The sequence below is a fragment of the Vanacampus margaritifer genome, chromosome 10, assembly GCF_051991255.1.
Source record: "Vanacampus margaritifer isolate UIUO_Vmar chromosome 10, RoL_Vmar_1.0, whole genome shotgun sequence".
NCBI lineage: Eukaryota > Metazoa > Chordata > Actinopteri > Syngnathiformes > Syngnathidae > Vanacampus > Vanacampus margaritifer.
The window spans coordinates 13,130,579-13,154,455 of NC_135441.1; the positions used below are offsets into that span (position 1 = coordinate 13,130,579).

General features: G+C 39.1%; 1 protein-coding gene across 1 annotated transcript; it reads right to left on the reverse strand.

Moving 5' to 3' along the window:
• Nucleotides 1-1,837: 1,837 nt before the first annotated feature.
• Nucleotides 1,838-22,616, reverse strand: gpm6aa (glycoprotein M6Aa). Its single transcript, XM_077578266.1, has 7 exons — nucleotides 22,349-22,616; nucleotides 10,603-10,795; nucleotides 8,803-8,959; nucleotides 7,060-7,213; nucleotides 6,818-6,894; nucleotides 6,434-6,499; nucleotides 1,838-4,835 (listed from the first exon to the last, which is right to left on the reverse strand). The coding sequence occupies exons 1-7, from the start codon at nucleotides 22,383-22,385 to the stop codon at nucleotides 4,683-4,685; spliced, it is 837 nt and encodes a 278-aa protein (XP_077434392.1). The 5' UTR covers nucleotides 22,386-22,616; the 3' UTR covers nucleotides 1,838-4,682.
• Nucleotides 22,617-23,877: the final 1,261 nt, after the last annotated feature.

Consider the following 23,877-nt stretch of genomic DNA (forward strand, 5'->3'; position numbering starts at 1 on the left):
AATCGCTAATCCGCCTCTTCCGGAAGGGTTCCCCTTATGTGACCATCACGGCTCACCTGTTTTCTGGGTTTCGTCATGTGACATTTCTTACCTGAGCTCTTACCTCTTATGCACTGGGATGTCATTTTTAGTCAACAGCAAGTGACAAAATGGCTGCCCAGTGAGATAGATACAAATCGGTGGATTTAGTTGAGTTAGGGTTATGGTTGGTTTAGATTTTTTATGGTTGAAGTTTGGGTTGTAATTAGGATTTGGACTCTGGTTGGTGGCCCGGTGGGTGGTGTCTGGTCGGTGCTGGATTTCACTTTCCTTTCTTTTCTTTGGTCCTTCCTCGGGTCTCCTGACAGCCTCATGGCTCTGGCTGGGTTCTGAAGTGTTCGATTTAGGTGAACGGTATGGGATTTTTTAATAGGTTTTAGGTGAACTAATGAATACACACGCACACACACACGTACATGCACATACACGTACACATACTCACCCACATACAAAATAAATAAATAAATGAGAGCAATAATGATGACATGATGAATGAACACTGAGCTACTGAGCTCTCCAGAAAAAAAAAAGGATTTGGAGACTTGATGTTATAAGTGTATACTGTACTGTTATGTCCATCCATCCATCCATTTTCTTGGCCACTTTTCCTCACTAGGGTCGCGGGGGTGCTGGAGCCTATCCCAGCTGGCTTCGGGCAGTAGGCGGGGTACACCCTGAACTGGTTGCCAGCCAATCGCAGGGCACACAGAGACGAACAACCACACTCACATTCACACCTAGGGACAATTTGGAGTGTTCAATTAACCTGCCATGCATGTTTTTGGAATGTGGGAGGAAACCGGAGTACCCGGTGAAAACCCACGCAAGCACGGGGAGAACATGCAAACTCCACCCAGGAAGGCCGAAGCCCGGACTCGATCTCACGTCCTCTGCACTGGGAGGCGGACGTGCTAACCAGTCAGCCACCGTGCTGCCTGTACTGTTATGTGTTATATAATATTCAAAATCCATCGTTTTAAGAATATAAACATATCATATTCTGTTTTTCTACAAATACAGCTGCTTGATTCTCTGACACGACTGGATAAACAACCAAATTGTAAACGTAATATCTCCTTTGTGTGCCAGATGTGTGCAAACGCTCTGTCTGGCAACAGAGTGCAAAGTGTAATTTTGGATGTGATTCATGGCCTGACTGGCCCCATCCCTCACAAGAGACCAAAGCCAAACTGCCTCTTGATAAATGATCATTGGAATGGGCAGCACTTTCAACATCATACATATCAACTCATTACTGTATTAGGTTTGGAGTACCAGGCAGTGAAAATGATTTTTTTTTTTAGGCCTGCCCAACATGACCCTCGCAACATTCACTCTGGAGTGCCCACTGGAAAGATCACAACCTTTTCACTGATCAACACGAAATTGGCTAGACATGTCGATCATGACTGGATGCATAAAAAAGTGTCAATGACCCATACCTAAAACTAAATAGGAAGTTGGAAATTCTGGTTTTGAAGCAGCCAGTTTGGGGCCATTTACAAGGCTCATACTTTGACAAAGTCTGTTTTGCCCAAATAGCCTCAAGGTGTCTGAGACAGATGTATGTCACTAATAGTGAACCTTATTTTCATGTATTATCTTATATGGATGAAGCTTGGCATTACATTTGCTGCCCCCCCCCCCCCCCAAAAAAAAAAAGTTCAAATAGTTTTAGCTGGGTTTTTTTTGGACTTAAAACCCTGTGCCTGTGCAATGTAACAGACGCAATAGCGCCATCTAGTGGTTCACAATGTAGCTACTCATTCTAAAATGGCAATCTACCAACACCATCACCTCAAGTACACAAGTGAATTTTATTTACGCGGGCAAATTTGATCATACAGGTCAAATAAGCCACTTCAAGCTGTTGGCACATGAATGTATACAAAACAAATTCAACTTTTTCCCGCCGTCTTTTCATGTAAAGCCTGCTATGAAGCATCGGTAGTGAAAGTACAAAAAAACAAATACAAGGAGACAGCCGATAAGAGTAAGAGAGAGAGCGAGGTCATTACAGAATAAGCAATGTCAGTACAAGTATTAAGCTTTAGGACGATTCCTCATCACAAACTAATCACAACTCAAACAACTACGTCTCTATATTAGAAGCATGAAGCATCATTATATGAAAGGTTTTAGTACTGCACGTTGAAACAAAAGGGCTGGTCAGCAAGACAGGTAAAAAGTGTCAAAATTAATATTAATAAAAAAAGATGTGAGATAAAAGTTACTTTTTGAGTCAATCCGACTACATTAATGCATGTCCATGCCACAATTAACATCTAAAGTCACAGTCTTTACTTAACAGTAAACTTTTCCAACTCGGAGCACAGAAAATAGTCGAATAAGCGCATGAAACACTGACAATATTATTCTTTTTCAACAGCCAATCAGATGTCAGGCCTCTTTTTCCTAGACCATCAGTGTTGACTGCCAAGAACACCTAAAGAAGACATATTATGGAAAACTGACTTTCTAATTATTTGTGGACACATAGCTTGGTCTCTGAAGTGGAGATTAAGCTTTAGTTAAATTTCGTGTGCTGCGAAAATTTGTCAGCGCATGAGTCATTTGGAATTTAGCCAGATTATGATGTAACAGCATGGCTAATTTACATAATCGTGCCACCCCCCACCCAGAGTTTATAATTTGGCAACTAGGCTGCCTGGAATTTTTGCGCGATGGCCAGAGTCCGCCCGCCGGACCACAGAGAATCATGTAAAGACAAAAGGTAAGCAGAGCTGCAGTCTTCACACAGATTAGCATTAGCTAAACATGGTCATCAGTATTAGATTCTCTGAAAACCGGCACATTTCGTAAAATGTGTGTCTGAGTAAGACTCTCAATTTGGCTATTTTACATAATTTAGCCCTCATGCATGTTTTTCCCCGCCCATGACTTGGCCCCCACAAAACTGAACTATTCCAATCAAAGTGTGACAAGTAGGTGTCAAGTGTTCTGTAATCCTTAATAGACTTTAAGACAAGAATGCATAAAAAACTTTTAAAATGTCACAGTACACAATATGTCTCCTTTAAGTGAACCAACATTCTTATTCTCCTATAACTCAAGTTGCAGTGCTTCACCACACATTGGAATGCTTTGATATATCACTATATACATTGCAGAATCTGCAGGAAAAAAAACTCGATTCATTATATGAGTCATAACCATAACAGTGGTTTATGAGAGTATGTGCTTTAGTGACAATGGAATCATTCACAGTTCAGAGATATATGATCCCTTTCTCGCAAATTTAACCCCATTAATATATATCAATCAAAAAAATAATTTCCCTGTTTAACAGGCTTGGCACACCTAGCAAGTTATCAATAGATTTTGGTATTCATTGTTGTTCACTATTTTTTTCTTAAAATATAAAATAGCTACTGTGATTAGTGGTTTTGATCCCTGGCAAACATTTTACTGTATGGTTTTTATTTTATTTTTTCAAAATACATCAGTCATTCACATACAGTACGTCGATATCACACATGAGATGAGAAATGTGCTTGAGAACCCTTTTTAAAGCCCCTGTTGACCTCCTCGTGAAGCAAAAATAAATAATTTGTCACATTAAAACTCGACAAGAATGATCTTAAACCTCCTGCAATATTGCACGCCATATTGAGCCATTTTAATATGTAAAAATCTACGTAACTTAAAAAATATTATAAAAAAATACATTAATAAAATGAAAGAAAAAAGAAAACCTATTCTGCTTGTCTGATTTCTTTTCCTTCTAATTTTAAGATTATTAGTTTTTAATTCTTCTTATTATAATTTTTTTTAAAGCATCAGAGAAAGACAAAAACATATCAGGAAAAAAAAAAAGGTTTCCCCCTATTTATTAGCTTCTTTTTTTTTCTTTTCTTTTTTTTTTACATATATATATATATATATATATATATATATATATATATATATTGTATTTAACACATGTGGGTCACATTGACTTGTTAGAAGTTAAAAAAGAAAGAAAAATTAGGAAAATATTTGAAAAATGTAAATAAATAAAAAATACAACTTACCATTGATTACTAGCCCTGTTTTTGTTGCTAAAAATTTTTTATAGCTATATTTTCTAAATGACTAATCATATAATGGGTCACATTGACCCATGGACATTTTAAACATAATAATTGTTTCCTTTTCTATTTTTTCTAATAGTTTTTAATGTATGGTCTATTAAACCCCTATTTTAACATTTTTAATGGATGCTTAAATATGCAGTGGGTCACATTGACCCGTGACATGTAACAGGAGGGTTAAGAGCAAAAAAAAAAAGTTTGGCTTAGCAAAACAATTCATTCATAAGCAAAAGCGTAAAACATAATAAAATCTTAAAAAAAAAAAAAATCTACTACTAGTGCTACTCATGATTCTACAAACTACACTACAATTACTACTCGGCACTAAACGACTGTTTTCATATTTCAACAACTGTCAGAATGATAACAAACACCATCCACGAGAGAGGTAAAGGGGCTTCTTTTTGTGGGGCTGAAATGCTGCTTGCGGCTGAGGTGGACCCCCGCCCAAACCATATTGTCATGTGACGCACCAGTGACGTTGGCGGTGGCAAGGAAGCCAAGGGAGTAACAGCCCCACCCCACCCCACCACCCCCCATCTTGGCTTTTTATGTATAAGCGTTGAGCCGTTCCTTGGAGCGAGTGGAGTGGATGTCGTGAAGCTCCTGCTCCTCCTTGGACTTGATGTCCTCGTACTTTTGCATCCGGCATGCGTCCTTCACGTAGGCCCAGTTGGCCGACAGCACCATCAAGTAGTGAATCTGGAGGGAAAGAGAAGAAAGAGAAAAGCCATGTTTACGAATGGGAAAACAGCCCAATGTCCTTTTTTTCCGATTAACTGGGAGCAGCAGTCTAACGCAGATTCACACATGCCGATAATCCATTATCAGATGCCCTTAAAAGATTATCCTGAGAGATTTATCCTGTGGTGTGCACTGTGTTATGAGTGATGTTTCATCCCTGATCTGCTCTGAAAACAATCATGGCCGCACAAACCTAGCCGTAATCAATTATCAGATATTTCTAAAAGAATATCATGAGCAATTAATATGTGGTGTGCTCAGAGATTTTTTTTCTCTCCCCCATCTAAGTGTAATTGCTAAAAAGCACTTGTTATATGACTTTATTCTTGGGCTGCAGCTATTTATAACATTTTTTTAACCCGTGTATTCTACCATCAATTATTCCATTAATAAATCTAGTAATCAGATAAAATATTTTTGTATTATTAAACAATACTAACACATAAAAATATTTTTAAAAAGTGTGGGGGGTAAATTGATTATGCATGTTGAAACCTCTATCGCTTCCATGACAATCCAGCAGGTGGCAGCATGATGCCGGCTGTATTCTTGGAACTCGTTTCCATAGCAACGCAGCACAGAATGAATTATCGAGCTGCAGTGACTGTCATTTCACAAACAGTCTATTTACATACACACTATTTTCACATTTGGTGAATTAATTGCTTTTGTTTGACAATTAAGAAAATAAACTTCACATTAATTGCATTTAATTAACTGGGTTTGCGTTGAGATATCTTGAGTATACATTAGATACATTACATCGATTATGTTTTTCAGCAAGTGTAATCCCTCATTAACTCATTTCCTCCCTGGGAAATAGGATTCCTGATAATATTTTCACCAACAACATCAACACTTTCTCCTTCCGATAAAATAGCTCCGAGGAAATTACTTGTATAAAGCGAGCGCGTTTGCGACCATCACGACTCCTTTCTTCTCACTGTTTCCATGACGACGTCGTGACATGCCAAGCCCCCTCCGAAAGGAGAGAGGAGAGGGAGGCAGACAAACGACGTCGTTTCACTGCGCAAAAAGGCTTTCTCACAGATTAATGGTGGTCTGCTGCCCTAATTACCGCCCACCAGTCACAACAAAGAGGTATAGATAGATAGATAGATAGATAGATAGATAGATAGATAGATAGACAGATAGATAGATAGATAGATAGATAGATAGATAGATAGATAGATAGATAGATAGATAGATAGATAGATAGATAGATAGATAGATAGATAGATAGATAGATAGATAGATAGATAGATAGATAGATAGATAGATAGCTTTGGTTCTCTTGTTGGAATAGCCTAGTGGTATAGTCACGGGCGCCTTCATCATACTCAGCACGGCTTTTCCCCACTGTGGTCGATATTCTCCCAGGCTATAGAAGGCAGTGAAGAGCGTCTAAGGCATATGAACAACACTTCACCCCATTAGAAATAGCTGTGACCCTGAAGTTTGCCAAAAGTCAGCTGGGATAGGCTCAGGCTCAGCCTAACCCAAAAGAGGACGAGCGCTACAGAAAAGGGATGGTTGAATGTTTGGATGAATCTCACCATAGCAATGACGGCGGCTCCTGCTCCGGCGAGGGCGCAGATAAACAGGTGGAATGTCATGTCCAGCTGTAGCAAAGACAAACATAGAAACACAGCACAATTTTCACCGTCATTGTTTCTTTTTGCCTGTGCACGTTGCTTTACTTGGCGATCTTTTTGTTAAAAGCCGAGGTGGGAAGGATGAAAATGAAATCATGTTCTTTTATTTTCATAAGAAACTCTATCTATATATCAGGATTTAAATACAAATATTAGCTCATCCAAAAAACAACAATAACTATTGGAGCAGAAGAGTGAGGTGATACTAAGATACATTTACTATTGTGACTGAGTGTTTTCTAGTACCGGCAATTTTCTAATTACATGACAATCTTTAAAACTCACCTCATTAGATTCGCACATCCTGTAAAACTTCTCAGATCCGGCGCACACTGTCTTTGCTTCATTAATAGCCACGATACCTGCAATGTAATTAATAAACATTATTGTACTACAAACGATGCTCCAATTAGGCAACAGTAGGTGATCACCTTACAGCTAATGGGATGTGAGAATCATGGAACTAATTGTAAAGGACTTTAGCTAAATGAGCCATTTAACGTTTTGACGGGATTGGCCAGCCCTACCGTATTGGCGCGGGTCCAGGCAGAGCGTGGTGCCCTCCAGCACGGTGGCATTTTGGCAAATGCTCCAGATGTTGAAGTAGATGAAGACGGGCAGGGAGGTAAATGCCGTCACGCCCAGCCAGGCCAGCATGAAAATGTACGTCAGCATGATGAACTGAAATGACACAATAGCTTTTATGCTAAGTATGTCAATAAATATTGTGTTCATTTGCACGAAAAATTATGGATGTATAATAGATGTATCCCTTGAACATATTTCCTTGATACCAATTACTACTTTGGTATAAGCCTGGGCTTTGGCACCATCTGGTGGCAATTTAGGGTGTTTCAGTAATACCACCAAAAAACGTGTTTTTGCACAACTCATGGTATGTTCCACAGAAAAGATGGGAAACTTTCCATGCAAATACGTCATTAAGTACTGTCATGGTGTTCTCTTGATTTACAAAATAAGCATGAAATATGTTGCTGAGGTGAAAAAAATATCTTTATAATACAATTTAACGATTCATTTCCCACATGGGATGAATGTAGTATCTATCTGTTTAAATAACTTTTGCACAAAAATGTTTCTTAGCATTCATGCAACAAGTTGAGTTTGACATAAGCTCTAACTGCGACATGTAAAATAAAACAAACAAATCTGATTGGTCAATGAGCACAAGTCCTGATGACTTTCTTCGCCTCCCATGCAGAGAGCTGTAGACTGGCAAACTAATTTCACGGCTGACATAATCTTGTTTCGTGCCGACTCTGCGATACGACATTTTTCATTATTGTCACGTCCTGGTAATTGAATGATTTGGGCCGCAATGTAATCACAGAGCTGGAACGCGTTTAATACCAACGTTGCGTTATTTGGTTCATTTTCGCTAATTTTCTTACAGATCTGACGGATAAGCTGCAAACTTTATCCAGTTAGCAATGTTATTAGGGCAAATCAGTACGTTTTTAGAAACAATGGGATGTTGGATAAGTATGGCCCACTGAGAATTCACATTATCCAAAAGTCCTGTAATATTTGTTGCATGTATTCCCCCTTAAAATTAGTTGATTAAAATGTATTTATTAATCTTTATAAATCATTGTTTCTTTTATTTTAGTATTAATTTTGTTTTGGTGGTTTATGGTAAATATTTTTTAAAAAATCAAGCTAATCAAATAATTGGTTAATTATTTTTGAAAATTAGTTCATCAAATGAATTCATCTAATGAAAAAATCTTTTATTTATAGTAAATAAAATATCATTGTTTAAAAAAATGTTTTTTCTAATTACAGTGCCATCCAAATAAAAAAATTTAACACTGTTTTCTGAGTAACATAGGTCAAAATGAAAATGATTTTAAGTTTGACATCCAATTTACCATGCCAGATTTTTGTGTCGTTGTGACATACATTCGACAGTCATAATTCAAGTACCTGCCTAAGCAGCAACAATGCAACTGCGTTTTGTTCAAAGCTCAAACTTTGTATCATCTGCCAACCTCAGAGGAGATGACGAATAAACTTCCTCAATCCACATATGGAGAAACTGAAGCATTTGAAACCAAAGTTGTGCTGTGTACGTACGGTACAAATACATTTCCACTTGGTCAATTTTGGCAAATAATGGTTTAATTAGCCCTAATGAAATTAATAATAATAATAATAATAGCAATTTAAAATGAGTTTATTATTATGGTTGGATCAAAAATCTTACATATTTTATGCATACACTTTTTAGACTATATGTGATGTCCTACCCAAGCACTGACGCAGCGTCCGCAGGTTGTGATCTTGAAGTCTCCGTAGAGGTCTTTGATGGCTCCACTCGTGAAGAAGCCCTCCACCATCAGCAAGATCCCGTAGACAAAAAAGGCCGAAGCCACGCCGTAGATCACGTACTTGATGATGTCAATCCTAGAAAAAAATACATTGAAATTTTTTTTAAAAATGTTCACCGGTATGCTTACATACGAGGAAAAGTACATTATTTTCGACTTTGTTAATTTTATAAAATGCAGGAAGGATGTTTTTGGTAAGAAACCGAAATTCCAAATTTGGAGTTGAACCGAAGCTTTGCACCTCTTAAGTTGTCTCATTTTTAAGAAAGTGCAAAGCCAATAATTTGTAGTTTGTAATTTTTTAATCAGTAGTGTGTTTTCTCTTCAGGGAAATGTGACAGCACACATTGTCTTGTTTTTAAGAAAGTATAACATTTATTTTCCTCTTCTATTTGGGAAAATGTAACATTATTTGATCAATTATTACATTCATTAATGAAACAATCATATACATTTATTTTGCATTAAAGTTGATTGCGAAACCCTTTTTTCTAGGTTACTGTTTATTAACCTATTATTTGATATTTGTTCATGATTAAATAAACCACAATTAAGCAATGTCATGTCAGAGGAAGTGATGCTGTATTCAACAACCTTTTTTGAAATTGTCTGCTACTTTATGGGCACTGTATTGATTAATACAAAGGGTTACTAGTGGTAGTTTTATTCAGGTTCAACTCAATGTAAATTACAGGTTATTGGAACCATGTCTTTTTTAATAACAGATTAAATTGACTATTTTTTCCCATAAATTGATCAGGATTCAATTATTGTTTTAGTCAGTAACATATCAGAAAATGGCCAAATATGTTGATAATTGCTTTACTAAGTTAAATCGGATGATTGCAAATTTCTTATTAAATACGCAATCAGAAATAAGAATATTTACTCAAGAGGAAGAGAGGTTTGGGGTACTTTTAAGTTAAACATAGGCTCAAAACTATTACTCAATTATCAAAATAGTTGATTAATTTGATGATCATTTAGTTGTTGATTAAGCGATTAAATTTGACACCTCTAGATTTTGTATGTACTTTTTAAGAAACAAAGAATGCATAGAAGTTCAAACAACCGTAAGAACACTAATAGCAGTAATAGCACCATTTGTTATCACTAGAGCCTCATCTAAAGAACCTGGGTGAGGCTTTTTAACTCATTCACTGCCATTGACAGCTATAGGTGTCAAAAATTCATTTGAACTATTTCTATTAGTTTAACATTTTTTTTTCCACTTTTGTTAACAAAAGTATGAAAACCTAGGAAAAAATTATTGGACATTTAGAACAGATCTAAAACCTGTGATTAATTGTGAGTTAACTATTGAAGTCATGCTATTAATTTTAATCGCCTTACGCCTCTAATTTTTTTTAATCTTAAAAAATAAAAAGATTATTTAAAAAAATGTCTAGGTTTTCATACTCTTGTTAACAAAAGTGGGGGGGGAAATGTAAAATTAATAGAAATAGTTCAAATGAATTTTTGACGTTTATAGGCGTCAATGACAGTGGAATGAGTTAATGGCCACTAGTTGTATGATGTCATTTCAAACAAGTTAGTAAGGCTGATGCACAATATTTATCATACAAAAGCATATCACTCGCCATGACATCCCCTACCCAGAGGCAGAGCTGCACTGTGTTTGTATACACAGTGTAAGGCAGTTCCCCTTCCCGTCCTTTACCTAATCATTTCCAAAAGTGATGTTTTTTTTGTACTCACATGGTGAAGACGTCCAGCGCGTCCACGGGGCTGCGCACCACCTCAAAGTAATTCTGCAGGATGGTGACGGTTCCAGAAAGAGCCTCGTGGCCGCATCCGCAAAACAGAGCCACGCCGGCGTACAGCAAGATGGTGGCGATGAGCGATGGGTAGGGGATCCCGCCCAGGCATTTGATGCAGCACTCCAGGCACCCTAAACCAAAAAAAAAAGAGTGTGGGTGAGTAAAAGAACAGTTGAAGCTGCAGCTTCACTCTGACAGTATAACACGATTTGGCCATTTACAATCTCCCAAATTTAAAGCTCTGTCGGCGGGCGCCCATGCACAACAGAAAAAATCCATCAAGTGGACGGGGAAAGTAGGCCACAGTTCATTTTGTGGCTGATATATGAATGCTGACAAGTGTATTCTCCTACTATCAAGAGTATTTAAAGCCACACACCATTCACCAGCCAGCCTCGGTTATCTCGCGCATCCTGGCTTTGTGCCTTCCATTTGTTTTTGCCCTCACACGACAGGATGACATTTAATACCACTGCTTGAGATTTACATCGCAACCCCAGACCTTTAACCCTATGTTTTATTTATGCCGAGGCTTTCTTGGCGTATGGGGGTGGGGTTATAAGCGTGGCTAAGCAATGCTTTGCCCCAAATTCCTCCGTAGCACCTGGGGAAGTCTGCTAATACTTGTTAGTGTTTCATGACAGTTTGAATTCTTAGAGCCCCAAGCCCTCAAAAGTCGCTCAGTAGCAACACCTGATATTATTTTGATTTATTATTAAAAAAAATAATAACCCAGCCACACACTGCTGGGCATGCCTATTGCAACAGGATGTACAAAAAAGTCTCAAGGATCCATTCGCAAAATTGAACAGGAAGTTGTCCATTTTAGTTTAAAGTATCAATTTTGGGGGAACTCCAGAGCTTGCGCTTTGTAGAATGTGTTCGAAACATGATATCAACTTGCTGTAGTTACTTCAACGGTCCTCAAAATGTGTTTAACCCCTAGGCGTTATTGTGACCCGTTTTTGGCTTTTTGTTGGTTCTGACCAAGCCATTTCAAAATAAAATACTGCCCACGGGTTAAAGATGAGTCAGTGACACGTTTCACAAGTAATTGGGTGGACAATGTCTATCATAACACGACACCACAAAATATTAAAGACTGAAAATAAACGTGATGTTGGCCATTTTGGTTTGAGAAAGCCAATTTGGGTGATTTCCAAGGCTTTAATGAAGCCATACTAGGGAATTTCCCAAATAACCAGGTATTCTAAACAGATTGGCGACAATAAATGAAGAAGTTTTTTTGCCCACCAAATCTAACGTTGGCAGAGCACGGTGTCAAATTTGATGATTAGTCCGAGGAGCATAAAAATATGACATGGCTGTTGTAACAGGACACACGAAAACTCTCAAACTAAAATGATATAGGAAGACAGCCATTTTGATTCAAATTCCCGGGCTTTAGCTAACTACAAGAGATTCACCAAAATGAGTCTCGATCTGAAGCAGGTGTTTTAGACAGGTTGACGCAAAATTGCCAAAATTGTGATCCAATTTGGGTGAAGCATGGCCCCTAAATTAAAAATTGTTTAGAGGATTCGTCTTACAAAAAAAAGATGTGAGGACCTGATCATCAATTATCTGTGATTTTACAGTTACGCTTATACTTTACAATGTTGTCAAAACAATCTTAATCACACACACACACACACCTGAAATGGCTTTAATTAGCATTCTAGGTCAGTAGTTGCTGATGTCACTTGGTCAAGAAACGAAACGAAAAATGTACTAACTCTGACTCGGAAAAAAAACACCGCTCCAAGTCGGAACTTTAAACATTGATGTACACCGACTTCAACTTGCATCACATATTAAAAGATCACCTGGAATGCCGCATCCTTTTGGTCTTTGATTAGAAACAATATAAATGCACCACTACAACATCACCAGTGGACGGCCATTGTTGTTTTGATGATTGTTTTCAACTTGATGATTGTTGGCAACTGTTTTCAAAAAAACTGCCAAAAGCATTTGATCTGTTTTGTTTTTAGCTTAAAGCAAAGTGTTTAAAACATACACGGTCTATCGCTGGTTATGGGGGGAGAAAACAAGTTGTTACATTTCGTCAATTGGAAGGAAGTGTTGACACACAGACTCAGCTGTTTGTCAGGCAAATGCATTGCTGGGGTTCATTTCCTGTGCAAGACCTTATCAGCTCTCGGGGGTTCATTATGAGTGTGGTGCGATGAATTAACAAACTCATCTATTGACTCCGGATGCTTCCCTGGCGGGATCGATCCGCGGAATGCAAATGTTGTCCTGTTTGAAAGATTCCCGCATTGTCAATCAAGGATTCCTTCCCTCAGAGTGTCTTTTTATAAAGTCGTCTTTGTCCTCATCTCACTCCTCCTCTTTTTCTCAACCCGTCGCTCCTAATTCTGCCGTGAGTATGAGCAGAATATCAAGTAGCCGCTGTTGGCCAAGTTCCAGGTTGGCCCGGATTATCGGCTTGCACGCCTACTGTACTGTGGCGCCTCCGTTGTTTGGCCGTCCTGTGTGTTGGATGTGCCTTTTTTGGTTGCATTATTTTTAGACTTCTTTTTTCCAGGAAAAGTCTTCCGCTTTGCAATAACCTCACAACTGCGGCTTCTATGCTAATTTGCACCCAGAAAACATTACCATATCTATGTCAGAGTAGCACATGTTCTAAATATCCAAAAGGACTCATGGGATTGCATTAAAAAGTACAGTAGACCTCACAACCACACATGAGTCAATTGAAAGGAATATTGATTACTAATAGTTTCATCATTAATGCTAGGAAATGACCCCAAAAGAGGTGATGTCACAGACTGGTCTACATCATCACTGCTCATTACAGAATAAAAAACACAACACATGATCATAGCAATGACCATGTGCAAAAAAGGTTCACTTAGCAAAATGTATTCAATTAGTTTGTTATTTAGTTAGGTAGCTATAGTTAGTCAATTAGTATATTTGTTGGTTGATTGGTCGATTAGTTAGTCAATTTGCCAATTAGCAACCTAGTTGGTTAACTTGTCAGTTAACGAATTTGTCAGCTAGTCGTTTTGTTATTTAATCAATGGGACAGCTAACTGGTTAGTTAGCAAATTAGTCTCTTTGTTAGGAAGCCATTTATGTATTTATTTAGTGATTTAGTCTGATTTGTGGCTAGTTTGGTCAATTCTTCTGTTAGATATTTGGTTAATTAGTCTGTGTTAGCTAGTTTGTAAATTAGTCAGTTAGTTAGCTGGTTGGATAGGAAGTTAGTAAGTTAAGTCTGTTAGTTAGATATTTAGTTATAGTTAGAACAATAAAAATAATTAGTAAATATAAAAATAATAATTTGTTTAATGTTTATGTCAGATTGTTTAGCGGTTCGGAAAATGATTGGATGGATGGATGGACGTACGGATGGATAAACAGACATTGAGTTGTCTTGTGTATGAAATGTGGTATATAATATGCTGCCATGCCTTACCTTTTGCATATTATGCACGTATCATTTTAATTTAACCCCTTCAGACCCATAGATGACATCTTTTGGTGTCTAAACCAATAAATTGCATAATTTGGATGATGTCAACACTTCTGGATCATGATTGGACCTTAACTAACCAATCACAATCGCAAGTTGATTTGCATGATGTTCATGTTAAAAATGTTGCATTTAAGTCCACTATAACAACTAAAAACATGAGATACCACCCCCACACACACACACACAAAATGTCCATGCAACAAATAATACTGGTCTCTTGAAAATGTAAAACTTGGTGGGCCAAATGAAAGAAATGAACCCCTATGCTACACTACGACAACCCATAGGCTATTGTAGTGTCAAAGCGAGTTATGTCTGCAGTAAAAGCCTATGTTCCGAGAAGACCTAAGGTGTAAGACCGTGCAAATTGAAGGTTTCAGGCGCAGCAAAACTGTCACCACTGCAATTTACTACCGGCCGACGAATGACCTTTTGGCATGGGCCAGGACAAGCCTAATAAGACTTTATGTCACACTGTTGCCAGTTTATGATCTCACGGAGAGTTTAAAGCGTCACATGGCTCTACAGTATTGTCAAAAATTCAATGGCTATGGTGTCACGTCGTCAACAGTCTTCTGATGTTCAACAGCTGTGACGATGCAGCGGCATAAAATGGTGAGCAGAGGTGCCACTGCTGGATGTGGAATCCATAACTTTAGACAGCGCTGCCAAGCATGAGCGCAGAACATCCCACATTTATTATTGATGCTGAGAATGACGTTACCTGAAGGAGCGGAAAACAAGCTCCGCTGCTTAATCAGGAGGCTGAGGAGGAGGAATTTCATTTTGTTGAGGGAGGGTGGATGGTGCTTAGCACAATTTAGGACCAAAACATTAGGGGTGTGCCAAAAAATCGATTCTCATAAGAATCGCGATTCTCATTTAGTACGATTCAGAATCAATTTGAAATGCCCCAAAATCGATTTTATTGAAATTATTTTATACTGTCTTCCCATTGTTTGTGTGTGCCTTTATTGGGAGCGCTGTTCATGTTGTACCCGATTTGGCCACTTAGGGGCAGTGTTGTTCCACACGGTCTGAAACACTGCTAAGCCACATTAGAGAGTAGAAGGAAAAAGACACGATCAATTTAATCCAATAAAAGTTTGTTTTTTTCAGCATGGAGCCGTCCTTTTGAGTGATAAAAGTGCCGCACGTAGCGCACTAATTAGCATTAGCGAGTCAGACTGGAGTAGATCAATACGATCTATAAATTGAAGCAAAAATCATTGTCAATCAAATCATTTTGAATCAAAAATCGTTCCCCATCTAAAATCGATTCTGATTCGAATCGGACACCCAAAGATCGGAATCGAATCATGAGACATTCAAAGATTCCCACCCCTACAATTATTTTTTTTATAAAGTCCATAAAGGGTGACAAAGCGCTCACCATTCGGTCCACATTCAACCGCTACATCAAAAGTGACATAGTTCAGCCATTTCAGAGTCAAGGCACCCCGTAGAAAGGTTTGACATTTTGCTTCATGCTTTGAATGGGATATTGAAGGGCAAATGGGACCGATTTCCTAACCCTTCCCCTTTAGAAATGAATGAGGAATTTTTGGGTGTAAAATGTGGAATTGTGGGAAAACTGTACATTTGGAAAGAGAAAACTAATATCCAAGGAGGCGTGAATTGAATATGTTGAAATGTTTTGAATCGGTCAAGGAATGTAGAAGTAGATGAATGCCTTAAAAACAGTGGAATAAGAGGGGGGAAATGCTTTCAGCATTCACAAAATACATACCCGAGTGTGACTTTTGGCATACCGTTACATCGCTACAACCCCAAACATAACAGTCAACAGTCAACAGTCAAACAGTCAGCTTTGCACTAATGCAGAGAGGATGACCCCCTCCCAAGACCCCTCCCATCTCCCACTTCTCAACCATCTGTCAGTGTCATGTCCGACAGGCAAAAGGGACACGCACACACACACACACACTGATCCAATCAGCGTTATTGCGATTGCTAAGGTTATCCTCAGATAAAGCTGTGAAGTAAATTGCATCCTTCCCAGGAAACATGAGACAATTGAGGTTAATTAATGAATCATTTGTCACTGTTAATGTTAACAGACATCCTCAGTTGTTCACAGACATTTTGACTCCAAACGTAGAAAATAGAGAAAAATACATCGACAAATACATTTCAACAGAAATACCAATTTCCTCCTGTCCCAAAACAAACAAAATGTTCCCGCCAAACCTGCTACACTAACAAACTGTAATAACATAAACTAGCACATTCAACAACAATTTCAACAACAACAAAGCAATCATCCGTGGTGTTATTGATCGTGGTAAAGGGGCGTGGCCACACCCTGAAAAGCCTCCATGGGGTTACATTCAATTAAGCCTCATTCATTCCCATTGATTTTGATGCACTGAATTGAACTTTATTCTTCACATTTAGCCTTTACCAGCACATCCTGGAGTGAACTCTGACAAAACATATTAATAAATAAACTCCTCAGCAGTCACGCTGAGATTCCTTCATCGCTCACACGAAGACAAGAGAGATGAGAAACAAAAAGAAAAAAAGCGTCGAAGGCTGTGCGGTGCTTTTATGCCCCGAGGGGGGCCGCGCTATGCGGCTAATGCGTCTCACTCACTTTATTGTCCCACTGAATTTGTTGACGTACACTAAGTGGGTCACGGCTCTCAAGGCCCCGGCGCAGATTTGGCGCTGCCGTCGTCATGGCGACCATAGTGGTTGATTAAACATGCGAGGAGGAAGAGAAAGAGGAGGTGGTAGCTGAAAAACACGGTTGCATCGAGGGGGGGGGGGGCTGCACGTTAACTATAGGAAAGCACGGGGAAGACGCCCCACTTTTGTTCTAGTTTGACAGCATCGTAACTGCAGCTACTAAAAGCTGACAGTTACTGGAGATATGCAAGCATATATATATATATATATATATATATATATATATATATATATATAGCACAAGTGTTTTAAATCTCTTCACTTCTAATTGTTTGTTGAATTTAGTTTTTTTTTTTTGGTGTCCATTTTGCTTGGCAACCAAAGCCCTTTGAAAAGCAAAAAAAAACATATTTGTTAACTCGAATTAAAATGGATCCAACCAATCAGCAATGGCAAGGAACTTATTGAAAAAAGTGAAAATGTGACTGCTGTAAAATAAATAAATAAATAAAACTGTAAAGCACAAATGAAAACTGTAGCTGTCACCATTTAAAATAAGTGAGAGTTGACTTTCGAATGACATCATCCTTTGTGAAAATATGTGTTTGCTATTTTTGTCGTCCCCCCCCACACACACACACACACTAATTAGTTTTTTATATTGTTCACTCTGTTGTTGTTAGACTTGTCGGACATAAATGTCTCGTATCATCCGGCCTCGGTGGAAGTCAACGTTCTACAGGATTGCAAGGTGGAAGATGTGTAATTAAATATGGATGATGGAACAGAAGGGCAAGCGGAGTCTTGCGGAGAAGATTCTTGGCTCGGCAGACAGTAACAGGTGTTCAATTCTCACTTTTTCCATTCGGCTGACAAAGTGTCATACCTCCCCCTGCTCATTTTCGCATTATTCTCACTGTCCTGTGATCAATGAATCGGAATCAGCTCGCTATGCGCTCGTGTCGAGTCGTGTGTGTGTGTTTGTGTGTGTGTGTGTGTGTGTATTTTAGTGCAAAGTAGCAAAATGTTCGCTTGGCAGCTGAGTGGGCAAAATGTCCGCCTGCTGCTTGTGATTCATCAACTCCGATTTGTAACTCACAGGAAAATTGAAATACTAAAATGCACAATGCTATTTCATTTGAAATAATACACTCATTCAATCACTTACTCGGTCATTCTTTTGAGTGAGTGAGTGAGTGAGTGAGTGAGTGAGTGAGTGAGTGAGTGAGTGAGTGAGTGAGTGAGTGAGTGAGTGAGTGAGTGAGTGAGTGAGTTAGTTCACCCAAGGTTAACAAAAACTAACAAACTAAACTAAATTTGAAAAAATAGTTTTGTTAACAAAAACGATTAGTTTATCAAATGAGCTAAACTAATGATAATTATAGCAAGAATGCCCTTCATTTTTTCTTTGTCAATTAATGAATTATTCATGCATTCATAATCATACATAGATTATACATGAGCTTCGAGGGTTAATTTCAAATGTTTTTCAGGCATGAAAATTCCACACCTGGCGGCGAAATTCGCCGTTTTGAAACTCAAATAGGCCACTTACGCGAATCATGCAGATCCATTTTTATTTTTTATTTTTTTTTCCTGAGAGAGCTCAGTATTCATTCGGTAATTTTACCGATTCGACATGTCATCATCATTGCTCTCTCTTTTTTTTTCTCTCTTTTTTTTTTATGCAGATCCAATGAAAAAAATATTTCGGGGGGTGTCGTGTCGTCTGTGGAACGAGCTAATTCTGGGGCCAATGAACCGTTTTGACCGCATTCATTTTTTGGTTCAAGGGTGCCAGGTTTACTCTTGTTAGACTACAAGGAGAAACCCCGGGTAAATACACCGTTAACTAGCCTTAATAAGGAATTATCTGGCAACCCGGATGCCAGCAACGGTCCAAGGCGATTACGTCATCAAAACGCGACCCGCGGTTGCCTATGTCGCTTGCATTGAATTGTATGGAATTCTGCCGTCTCTAAGCGTCTTTTAAGATGTCGAATGAAACCCCAATTGGAGTTGACTGTAAAACTAAAAACACAGCATGAAGAATTACGCGCATATTTAAATACAAAACATTATGCGTTTATAAAACATCGCTAATGCTAAGTGATTGGACGATTAGCTAGCTTATTCATTTGTTAGTTTTCTTAGGTGTTTCTTTCTTTGTTCACTTGTTTGTTCTTTTTATTCTTTAAGACTTGTAAATCTTGTAAGTTTGTTCATTAGTGCCCTCTCTAACTTGTGATTTGGTTTGTTTGTTAATTTGCTCAATCAATAGTTTATTCGTTCACCTGCTTGTTCTTTTGTCAGATGACTCCACGTTTTAATCATTTGTTAGTCCCATGTCTCTAAAAAAGTTCCTTTCATCCATTCGTTTGTTCAATTGCTTACTCGTTCATCAGTTTGTTCATTCACTTGCATTTTTGTTCATTTGTTAGCTGGTTAGCTTGCTCGCTCACACACACACACACACACACGTACGCACGCACGTAGCACGCACACACATAACCACACACGAAATATCACATTTCTACAAGACAAATTCTGATAACGTTTTGAATCGAAAAGCAAAATGACACTCAGCGGAGTACAGAACTTCGTCGAGTGGAAATAACATTTAACTACAACGAGACCATCTCCTACTTAAATAATGTAAAGATACCTGAAAAATCTGATCAACAGAAAATATATGTATGGAATCACCAGTGCTAAAACTTTAACCAGATCCAATAAAAGAGCTGTAAGAAAAGGGCTGTGTTGCCCCCCCCCCAAAAAAAAAGAAGAATGGACGTGACTTGTAGAAGTGTACGAGCATCTTGCATGGATGCTTCTTTTGGTCCGATGAGCATTTGTGTTTGAGGCAAAGTCTTTGCTTGAATAGCGGTGCGAGCCCTCAGCGCGCACTTAAGAATCATGACTAGCCAGAGATGCAAGTCGAGCTTTCATCCCCATGCCTATCGCAGTATACCAGAAAATCCAGAAGATGGCTGGTACATGGTGCTCATATATGACTTTCTAGTTCTGGATCATTCTGGATGTATTGTTTGTGCTTTCCTTTCCACCTTCTACCGATATGTCGTGAGTGAGGGGGGGGGGGGGGGGGTGGGATGACGAAGATGGTAATGACTACTGTTGGACGGCTCCATGGCAACTGGTCACACGTTCAATCTAGGAGCTGAATGGAGCTTCTAAAGATAACCAAAGAGTATTGCTTGTACAACAGGAGCTGTCTCCAGAAAAAAAAGAAGAAAAAAAAAAGGAGCTGTCATAACAAGTAATTAACTCATTCACTGCCATTGACGGCTATAGATGTCAAAAATTAATTTGAACTGTTTCTATTAGTTTAACTTTTTTTTTTCACTTTTGTTAACAAGAGTATGAAAACCTAGATTTTTTGGGGGGGAGAAATACAGATATAAAACGTGTGATTAATCGTGAGTTAACTATTAAAGTCATGCGATTAATTACGGTTAAAAAATGTAATCGCCTGACGCGACTTAAAGATTATTCAAATTTCGGGGCGTCAGGCGATTACATTTTTTTATCGTAATTAATCACATGACTTCACTAGTTAACTCACATTTAATCACAATTTTTATATCTGTTCTAAAGTAGAAAACATGTTCAACTAATAGAAATAGTTCAAATGAATTTTTGACGTCTATAGCCGTCAATGGCAGTGAATGAGTTAAAGAAATGGCTTTAGTGAGAAGGAGACTCTATCATGGATAGATTTTTAAAAGAGTCGCACCCGGTGCCATTTTATTAACGTCATCATTTGATGATCATCAAATTTCAAACATGCAAAAAGTTTCGCAATTTAGCGCCGCCATCTATCCGTCTAGGTTTCTTCAATTGGGGAAAACTTTCGTCAGTCAAAAAATGGCTGCTTCAAACCTAAGTGATTGACTTTTTGAGACTCTTTTTTGTGTGGACTGTTATGATAGATGTGTGTTGGCTATTTATTTTTATTTTTTTCAAATTTTCCAGATGGTGCGACTGAATGTTTCAGAGCACTAAAATAAATGTCCACCACAACACACATTTTTGCAATTCTGGCAAGTTCAGATTGCAAAATATAGTATATCTTTTCTTTTTTTTTCCCATTTCCCACACGATATAGCGGTAGATCATGCTGGTGAAGATTGAGCTTCATAACATCAGAATAATTAGCATATCACACTGACCTAAAAATGAATGTGGAATGAGAAAATCTGAAGCATACGTCGTTTATGTTACAACGTGACAGCCACTCAGTAGCTCCCCTTGAATAGTTTCACTAAAACTCAGGAAAAAGTACCCACACCCGAAATTGAACAAGTCAGACATTTTGATTTAAAGCAGAAATTTCATGCACATTTCAGGTTCTTTGACGAATTCCTGATTGTGATTTTGCACAATTAGAAGCTATCATACCCTAGATATCTACCAGATATCTAGATAGCTACGATTTATTTATTTATTTATTTTTACCCATGATGGGGCTCCCATCTAAAGTCATTTTGGTGACTGGGCACTACCTCTTGGAACCACAAAGAATTAAGCCATAAATTAAACCGAAAGCAGGAATCATCCGCGGTTTGGAAGATGGATGAATGGATGGAAGTGTTGAATCATTCATGTAGCAGTTAGCAATATAAAGTAATATACAGTGCTGCTTGGAGTGCCCCAACTTTTTAATTTTTGGAGTTTGCGCCGTTGTTCAGTCAAATTTTTTGGGGGCTTTTTTGTCTCAAAGCAAAATTTCCGGTACAAACTTTGGATACACCAACGCTCGAGTAAATTGAGGGAAAAAAGGGAGCAATTAAGATACTGTGATGCCCTCACATGTGGGCAAGGACAGCCACAGTCACTGATGCACTTTTAGCTGTTTATTGAAAAGGATTAACAGTTAAAGACACAAATAAAAATTCAGAACACTCGCAAGGAGCTGCTGTGAGCCACAACTCACGCCCAGATGCTCACATGCACACCGGCATCAACCCTGGGTAACTCAATTGGCCACGCCTCTTAAATGCACACATCCAACACCTGAATATGTTGTTTCCAGTATTTTTGATGATGTTTGATGATGAGAGTGTTTTTCTTGTGTCATATTTCCTGATTATTATTATTTTTGTGGGAGGGGCTGGAATGAATTGTCGTCATTTTAATTCATTTAATGGGGAAAATTGATGTAATGTGAGTAAATGCATTACAAGCTTGTTGACGACACAAGGTAGCACTGTATATATTGAACGCATCGGTTGCAGTCTGGTGGGTTAAAACGTGGAGGCTCGGCCTTCCATACATGCAAGCCTCATCAAGCAAACAAAGGCAGTTCAGCGCAGCCCCCTAAACTCACCCCCACCCCCTCGGTTCACACCCCTCCGTCAACCCAAAACACAACACACGCAGGCGTGTGCACTCCAGTCGAGTGCGCCCACTCCACGGACAAAAGAAGTCAGCTCACAGCTGCTTCTCCATCGACTACGCATACACAAGTCGACATATTTATTATAAACATGGAGACACGACTCACCCTTCTGGGTCTGCCCCTCGTCCATGTCTTCTTCCATCGTGCTCGTTGTGTTTTAATGCAGCAAATAAGAAGCCTCGATGTGTCTCGGCGTGTTGGATTTGTTTACGTCAGACGGGTTAGTCCACAAAATGTTGTCCTATTAGTGGCGGCAGTTCCAGGGAATGCTGTCAGCTCACTGTCAAGCATCCGTCTTTGTGGTGCTGTCCATTGCACGCTGCCGAGACAAGTGCTGAAAAGCCCTCCTTGCTCCCTAGTGGAGGAGGAGGAGGGTGGGGGGGGGGGGGTGCTGTGTGGAGCAAAGGGTGGTCTCAAAAGCGCATGTGTGGTGGGGGAAGGGGGTGGGCGAGTGCTCGGCAAGGCAGGTGAAATCCGTGATGGGAAGACTGCGACGAGCGTCTAGACCAGATCCATGCTTGGAAAAAAAGACCCCCCTCATTTCACCCTCTAGAATGGTTCAACCCCACCACCCCCAACCATGCCATTTGCTCCACTGCATTAGTGCAACCCCCCTTTCAAAAAGGGAGCTTTGAGGGGCAACATCTGATTCCCAAATGGGATTCTGCCTAATCGTATTAGTGGTACCCATTCTATTGTACGAGCGGGGATGACGCGTTGTGACATTGTGATCCTGTCCATGCAAACGTCCTCCAATAATTCGCTGTCCTAATTCCGTGATAAATGACATTTTATATTCTGTCATCACTACCAATGAAGATTCAATTACTGTACATTTTATGCTCGCTTTTTCTATTTGGGGATTTCTTGAATACTGTCAGACGTGGCTTTTAATTAAATGGCGAACGATAAAAGATGAGGCAAGCATGGTGGCGTAGTGGCTGACATGCCGCTTCTTTTGTCCAAAAGTCAACAAGGATCGGCTCCAGCTAACAAGGAACATATAGGACAAAAACTATAGAAAGAGGATGCTTACACTACTGTAAAAGGAGTCAAAGTGAGAGCGTAAATGCTTATTTGTCCAAAAGTGCCCTTTGATTGACTGGCGACCAAAAAGGCAGGGACTCAGAACGGATCCCTGATGCCATCCCACCTCCACCTTAAACTCGTTTTTCCACTCCTACAGCACTTCTGGTGTCCTCATACATGTCTTGTACTTTCCTAACACGCTTCTCTGCCACTCATGGTTTCCTCACGCAATACCGCACTTCCTCTCAGGAACTGCCTTTCCATTTTTCTTTCCCTTGAGTGCCTTTCTAACTCCTCCCTAACTCATCATTGTTACTTCCCAGTCCACCGCAATTGCCGCTTCTGCGCTTCCTTGGCTCTCATTTTCCACGTTCATCAACTGCTCAAAGTACGCTTTCTATTTATCCAGCCCACGCTATAAACACAGTTCCGCCGCTATCTTTAATCACTCTCTTGTTGCACATCCTTTCTTTCTCTATCTCTCTGTCTGCTCAACCTGGCATAACATGTCATCACCTGGATGGATGGATGGATGGATGAATGGATGGATGGATGGATGGATGGATGGATGGATGGATGATAGAAATGTGGGATTTGGATGAGTG